The 7,153-nt window shown below is 65.4% G+C and overlaps 1 protein-coding gene across 2 annotated transcripts in view; it reads left to right on the plus strand.

Annotated features, from left to right (window-relative positions):
- Window positions 1–7,153, plus strand: part of DNMT3A (DNA methyltransferase 3 alpha) — a 44,134-nt gene extending 36,981 nt beyond the window's left edge. For both annotated transcript variants that reach the window (XM_049818379.1, XM_049818380.1), the window contains exons 7-23: window positions 140–352; window positions 467–625; window positions 716–823; window positions 1,418–1,574; window positions 1,756–1,905; window positions 2,178–2,222; window positions 2,851–2,930; window positions 3,118–3,230; window positions 4,179–4,362; window positions 4,460–4,544; window positions 4,918–5,063; window positions 5,339–5,429; window positions 5,516–5,664; window positions 5,780–5,865; window positions 6,426–6,495; window positions 6,758–6,876; window positions 7,004–7,153. In XM_049818379.1, the coding sequence (XP_049674336.1) occupies window positions 140–352; window positions 467–625; window positions 716–823; window positions 1,418–1,574; window positions 1,756–1,905; window positions 2,178–2,222; window positions 2,851–2,930; window positions 3,118–3,230; window positions 4,179–4,362; window positions 4,460–4,544; window positions 4,918–5,063; window positions 5,339–5,429; window positions 5,516–5,664; window positions 5,780–5,865; window positions 6,426–6,495; window positions 6,758–6,876; window positions 7,004–7,145 (2,097 nt within the window). In that variant the 3' untranslated portion in view covers window positions 7,146–7,153. The remainder of the gene's footprint in view (window positions 1–139; window positions 353–466; window positions 626–715; window positions 824–1,417; window positions 1,575–1,755; window positions 1,906–2,177; window positions 2,223–2,850; window positions 2,931–3,117; window positions 3,231–4,178; window positions 4,363–4,459; window positions 4,545–4,917; window positions 5,064–5,338; window positions 5,430–5,515; window positions 5,665–5,779; window positions 5,866–6,425; window positions 6,496–6,757; window positions 6,877–7,003) is intronic.

The raw sequence follows: 7,153 nt of genomic DNA on the forward strand, positions 1-7,153 counted from the left end.
ACTGCCGAGCTCGCCCCCCACCCAGGTGGGCTGGCCCAAGGCACCCTGCCCACCCCTGCCTGCCCCTGCCCACATGTTGGGGCACCGGGTGAGCAATGCCCCACAGCTCTGCCCTGACCGGTGTGTGTCCCCTCCCCAGGCGGAGAAGAAGGCAAAGGTGATCGCCGTGATGAACGTGGTGGAGGAGACGCCGCGGGCAGAGCCCCAGAAGGAGGAGGAGGCCAGCCCCCCCGCCTCACAGCAGCCCACCGACCCTGCCTCGCCCAACGTGGCCACCACGCCTGAGCCAGTGGTGGCCGATGCCGTCGACAAGAACACCTCCAAGTCGGCCGATGACGAGCCCGAGTATGAGGTGAGGGCAGGGCCGGCTGGGCATGGAGGGGTTTGTGGGGCTGCTGCCCCCCAGGGACGCGGGCACCCCTTCTCCACCAGCCTCTGACCTTCCTCCCGTCTCCTCGCGGCACAGGATGGCCGGGGCTTCGGTATTGGCGAGCTGGTGTGGGGCAAACTGCGCGGCTTCTCCTGGTGGCCCGGGCGCATCGTCTCCTGGTGGATGACGGGCCGGAGCCGGGCAGCCGAGGGCACCCGCTGGGTGATGTGGTTCGGGGACGGCAAGTTCTCGGTGGTAAGTGGCACCCATGAGGTGGGGGTCCGGCAGCCCCCTCTGTCCCCAGGTGTGTCCCCCCCGGGCTCATGGCTGCATCCCGTCCCCCAGGTCTGCGTAGAGAAGCTCTTGCCGCTCAGCTCCTTCGCCAGCGCCTTCCACCAGGCCACCTACAACAAGCAGCCCATGTACCGCAAAGCCATCTACGAGGTGCTGCAGGTGAGCACTGGTGGCTGCAGGCCAGCACCGGCTGTGGGGTGGCACCGGCCCCAGCACCGGGAGGCTGGGGGGACATGGGTGCCCAAGTGGGTCTGTCCTGCCAGCCCTGGACAGGGTGTGTGGGAGCAGGCAGCTGCCCCCCTGCCCCACCAGGATCTGGCCCTGCTTCACCTCCTGCACCCAGCAGCATCCTGGGGAGCGCAGGGTGTCTCTTAAGAGGGTGGGGGATCCAGGGGACTCCATGACATCTTGGGGGTGTCTAGGAATCTCTTGTCCCAGCCAAGGGTGTCTGGAGGTCTGCTGGGGAAGCTATAGGGGAGTTTGGGGTCTCTGGGGAGTTGCTGAAGTCCTTGTGGGGTGATACTGGGGAGGTCCTGGCTTTCTGGGGGTCTCTTGGCAGTGCTGGGAGGTGTTGGGGGTTTCCTGTGGTGCAATGTGGGGGAGTCTGACTGTGTAGGTCCCTTTGGGGCTGGGGGCTGCCTGGCTGGGCAAAGTGGGCAGCATCTGGAGCAGCTGGGGCAGGGGTCTGAGGATGGGGACCCCCTCAGCAGCGTGGTGGGTGGGTGATGGCTGGGCCTGTGGCTCCCCTGGCAGGTGGCGAGCAGCAGAGCAGGGAAGATCTTCCCGGCATGCCCCGAAAACGACGAGACTGACACCTCCAAGGTGGTGGAGATCCAGAACAAGCAGATGATCGAGTGGGCCCTGGGCGGCTTCCAGCCCTCTGGCCCCAAGGGCCTGGAGCCCCCCGAAGGTGAGTGGGGGGAGGCTGAGTGGCCTTCGCGAGTGTCCCCCAGGACCCTCGGCCATTGACTCCGGCGTCACCGGGGTGGTGTGGGCTTGGGCAGAGGAAGCGCCATGGGGCAGGCAGGTCCTCCTGCGGGCGTGCAGGGCCATGGGGACCTCACTGACGGAACCCCACGCGCCCCTTGCAGAGGAGCGAAACCCCTACAAAGAAGTTTACACGGAGATGTGGGTAGAGCCAGAAGCAGCTGCCTACGCACCGCCCCCGCCCGCCAAAAAACCCAGGAAAAGCACAACAGAGAAGCCCAAGGTCAAGGAGATCATTGACGAACGCACTCGAGGTACTGCCCGGGGGTCAAGGATGCCCCCGCACCCACCCACCCTCCACGGGTTTTTCTCAGCTGTGACCCTGCCAGGTCTTTGTCCTGGTGCCAGGACGGCTATGCGCACCCTGGGGGGGAGCTGTGGGGCAAAAGCTGCTCTGGGCCAGGTCCCCCTCTCCATCGGGGACCTTCCCTCCCACAGGTCCCCTGCCTTGACCCCCTGTGAGGGCTGTGTGGAGGGGACCTGGCTGGGGCTGGGCCAGTGCCCTGATACCTCTCTCCCTCCCCAGAGCGGCTCGTTTACGAGGTCCGGCAGAAATGCAGGAACATCGAAGGTGAGTGTGGGGTAGTCCCCGGCTCCAGGGCTGGGACACATCCTGCTCCCCTGGGGACAGGGACAGGGTGGAGGGTCCCTCCCCAGCCAGGCACCAATTCTGGCTGTAGAGCTGGGAGGCAGAGGGGGCTGAGAGGGGCAGGGAGGGCCAGAGGACAGGCTTGTCCCATCCCTCAGCCTGGCTGGCAGCAGGGACAGCAACAGCCGTGACGGTGGACTACCCTGGATGGTGGTGGGGACCTTTGGGACGCTGCACAGGGCTGGGGTCACCAGCACAGAAAGGGCTGAGCCTGGGCATGGAGCGAGGCAGGTCTGGTGGGGGGGGGCTGTTGGGGGGCAGGATGGGGAATGGGAGGCGGTGGGAGCCCTGCTACACTGTCCCCAGGATTGGTCCCCAACATACCGCAGTGGCTGTCCCAGTGGCACCAGCAGTTTGGGGTTGGGCTCTGCCGCTCCTTGGCTCAGGGGGGTGAAGCTGGTGTGACCCAGACACGGGGGTGAGCGTTTGCTGGGGGTGGCAGCAAGACGTGGCTTGGGGTCAGGCTGCTCCCTGTGTGCTGGGCTTGCCCTGATTGGGGGTGCCAGGGGGTGGCAGAGACTGGGGCTAACATCTCCCCTCCTGTCCCCAGACATCTGCATCTCCTGCGGGAGCCTCAACGTGACCTTGGAGCACCCTCTATTTATCGGAGGAATGTGCCAAAACTGCAAGGTACGGCGTGGCACAGGCAGCCCCAGCGCCAGGCAAACGGGCACAGCCGGGTCCCCCCAAACTCCCTGTCCCGGAGGTCTACCTGCCAGGCCACTCTGCCAGGAGCTGCCCTGGTGCCCTCGCAGCAACATCCTGGCACAGGGCTCGGGCTATGCTGCACCGCACTCACACCTTGGCTCTCCCCCAGAACTGCTTCTTGGAGTGCGCATACCAGTACGACGATGATGGCTACCAGTCCTACTGCACCATATGCTGCGGTGGCCGCGAGGTGCTCATGTGCGGCAACAACAACTGCTGCAGGTCAGGGGCTGCCATCTCAACACGGAGCTGGGGAGGTTTCGGTGATGCCATGGTCCTGGTGTGGGGCTGGGAGGTTTCAGTGATGCTGCAGTCCTGGCATGGGGCTAGAGAGGTTTGGGGAATGCCACAGTCCTGCCGTGGGGTTTTGGTGATGCCAGTCCTGGTTTAGGACTGGGACATTTTGGTGATGCCAGTCTCAGTATGGGACTGGGAGGTTTTGGTGGTGCCTCAGTCCTGGCATGAGGCTGGGGAGGTTTTGGTGATGCCCTGGTCCTGGTGTGGGGCTGGGGGATGTTGTGGCAATATCCCCGTCCCAGCATGGGGCTGGGAAGTTTTGGTGATGCCATAGTCTCAGTATGGGACTGTGGAGGTTTTGGTGATTCTACAGTCTGATGTGGAGCAGGGGATGTTTTGGTGGTGCCCCAGTCCTGGCATGGGAATTTGGTGATCCCAGTCCTGGTTTAGGACTGGGACATTTTGGTGATGCCCCAGTCTCGGTATAGGGCTGGGGAGGTTTTGGTGGTGCCCCAGTCCTGGCAAGGGACTGGGAGGTTTTGATGGCACCACAGTCCTGGTGTGGGGCTTTGGTGATGCCCCAGTCCTGACGTGGGGCTGGGGAGGTTTTGGTGATGCCAGTCCTGGTGTGGGGCTGGGAGGTTTCAGTGATGCCACAAGTACCACCTGCAGGTCTTTGCATGGGGCTGGCGGAGGTTGGGGCAGTGCGGCAGGTCCCGGTGTGCCTCCCTGCCACTGGCCTTCAAGGGACGTGGCTGCAGCCTGGCCTTAGTCCCGCTGGGGCAGCGCAGCTGGCTGAGACAACGTGGCCGTGCCGGGGACGCTGTCCCCCCACTGCTGCCTGCACTCACACCCCAGCATCCCATAGTGGGGATGCTGCCGGGGAGCACTGGACCAAGCCCCACCACTGACAACGGCTCCCGGCTCTCCCAGGTGCTTCTGCGTGGAGTGCGTGGACCTGCTGGTGGGCCCGGGGGCAGCCCAGGCAGCCATCAAGGAGGATCCCTGGAACTGCTACATGTGCGGCCATAAGGGCGTCTACGGGCTGCTGCGGCGGCGGGAGGACTGGCCCTCGCGCCTCCAGATGTTCTTCGCCAACAACCACGACCAGGAGTTTGTGAGTGCCCCTGCGGAAGGACCCCCCAGCCCCAGACGGGCTCCCTGATGCCTCCCATGTTCCCCCTCCCCACCTGACCCCCACCCATGGCTTTCAGGACCCACCGAAGGTGTACCCACCAGTGCCAGCCGAGAAGAGGAAGCCCATCCGGGTGCTCTCGCTCTTTGACGGCATCGCCACAGGTGGGTGGGGGTCCCCTGGCCTGGCCCCCACAGGGACCCTCCCTGGGGTGTGTTTGGGACCGGTATGGGGGGTAGAAGGGAGTGGGGTGAGCAGCCTGCCTGCACCCCACAACTGTCTGGCCTCGGGGTGGGGGGGTCCCACACCCATCGGTGTGTCAGCGGTGGGTGGACAGACCTGTGCCGCCTGTGGGACCCCCAGCGGGGTATTCCCGTGGGCAGTCTGCACCGTCTCCTCTGCCCTGGGCCCTGGGGGGTCCACACTGGTGGGGGACAGAGCAGAGGGATGGCATGGGGACGGTGGTGCTGCCGGGGTGGGATGGGGAGGGGGGGGCCGTTGTCATCATGCCACCCACCCCAGCCCCGCTCCCCGCAGGCCTGCTGGTGCTGAAGGACCTGGGCATCCAGGTGGACCGCTACATCGCCTCCGAGGTGTGTGAGGACTCCATCACCGTGGGCATGGTGAGGCACCAGGGCAAGATTATGTACGTCGGGGACGTCCGAAATGTCACCCAGAAACACGTACGTCCTGCCTGCCGGTCCCCCCACAGCTCCTCCCTCCCTGTGTCTCCCCAAAGCGCTCCTGTCTCCCCAAGACGGGACCGGTCCCTTGTCCTTTATCTCCCCATGTGCTGGGCTTCACCGGCACGGCCTCACCATCCTGCCGGGGAGCTCGGCCACCATCCAACCCCATCATGTGTCCAGGTGTCCCCCCCGCCAGGCACACCGTCCCCCAAGCAGGCAGCAGCGTCCTCCCCAGGCAGTGCCCAGCTCACCGGGGGCTCTCCCTCTTGCAGATACAGGAGTGGGGCCCCTTCGACCTGGTGATCGGGGGGAGCCCCTGCAATGACCTCTCCATCGTCAACCCGGCCAGGAAGGGGCTCTATGGTAGGTGTCTCCCTGCTGGGCTGGGGCTGACTCCCACCACCAGCCCCCCGCCACTGACACCGGCCCCTCTCTCCTCTCTTGCCCAGAGGGCACTGGGCGGCTTTTCTTCGAGTTTTACCGCCTGCTCCACGAAGCCCGGCCCAAGGAGGGCGACGACCGGCCCTTCTTCTGGCTCTTTGAGAACGTGGTGGCCATGGGGGTGAGCGACAAGAGGGACATCTCACGCTTCCTGGAGGTGAGTGCTGGGGGGTCGCCACCCTCTGGAACCCAGCCCCGGGGACCCTGAGGGTCCTGCCCCCAGGGCAAGCTGCCAAGCCCCGCTGACTTCTCACCTCTCGCCCTTCTTGTAGTCCAACCCCGTCATGATTGATGCCAAAGAAGTGTCTGCAGCACACAGGGCACGGTACTTCTGGGGGAACCTTCCCGGGATGAACAGGTTGGTGAGAGTGCCCCGGAGCCGCACCACTGCAGCCAGCCTGTGGCGGCTGCCTGCCTGTCACCCTGTCCGCTGGTGGGGCTGGGGCGGCCGGCAGCCCCTGGTCCGGCACCAGGAGGGAGGGTGCTGCCAGGGGCTGCGGAAAGGGCCAGTCGCCTGGGTCCTCCCCTGGCCTGGATGTGGCTCTGGGGGTCCCCTGACCCCAGTCAGTGCTGGGCAAGAGTGGGGGGCTCACAAAGTGGCACTGGGTGACAGCACACCCCTAAAGCCCAGAGCAGTGGCCCCCACAGAGGCCAGTCCTATCCTTGCTCCTTCATGCTGGTGGAGTGGCATGGAGCTGCCCTCCGTTGTCCCTCCCAGACGAGGGTCATGGTGGCACACAGCAGGTGGCCACGGGCAGGCTCCCACGGGGATCAGCTGCTTCTCACCATTGCCTGCCGCAGCCCCCCCAAAACAGCCTTGGCCCCCCACAAACCCCAGGTGGAGAGCTGCCCTGTGCCCACGCAGGTGCTGGCATGAGGACATGGGGATGTGGTGCCCACCCTGTCTCTCTTCCCCAGGCCACTCGCGTCCACAGTCAACGATAAGCTGGAGCTGCAGGAGTGCCTGGAGCACGGCAGGATAGCAAAGGTCAGCCCCGGCAGGTGGGATGCAGCCGGCGGGAGCGGGGATGGTGTGGTTGAGGGGGGCGGTGGGGTCCAGCGGTCGTCCCTGGTGCGGTCCCACACCTTTTGGGGAGGGGTCCCGTCAGGGTGGAGAAGGGACACGGCGACAGCACCGGTACCCCGGGACGGGAGTCACCCTGCCTGTGACCACCCTGCCTGCCCAGCCAGCGCGCCAGGGGGGCTCCATCCCATCCCCCCCCGGCATGACGAGCCTGTGCCTCTTGCAGTTCAGCAAAGTGCGAACTATCACCACTCGCTCCAACTCCATCAAGCAGGGCAAGGACCAGCATTTCCCCGTCTTCATGAACGAGAAGGAGGACATCCTGTGGTGCACGGAGATGGAGAGGTACCACGGGCAGCTGAGGGCTCACCACGGGGCTGCGCGTGTGCCAGGGGTGGGCCGGTAGCGTCGCATCCCTTGGGGTCAGCACCCCTCTGACCCCACTCCCCATCCCCTCCCTGTGTCCCCACAGGGTCTTCGGCTTCCCAGTGCATTACACAGACGTGTCCAACATGAGCCGCCTGGCCCGGCAGAGACTGCTCGGCAGATCCTGGAGCGTGCCGGTGATCCGCCATCTCTTTGCTCCCCTGAAGGAATACTTTGCCTGCGTTTAAGAGAGACA

Source organism: Accipiter gentilis, chromosome 16 (assembly GCF_929443795.1).
Source record: "Accipiter gentilis chromosome 16, bAccGen1.1, whole genome shotgun sequence".
NCBI classification, from domain to species: domain Eukaryota; kingdom Metazoa; phylum Chordata; class Aves; order Accipitriformes; family Accipitridae; genus Astur; species Astur gentilis.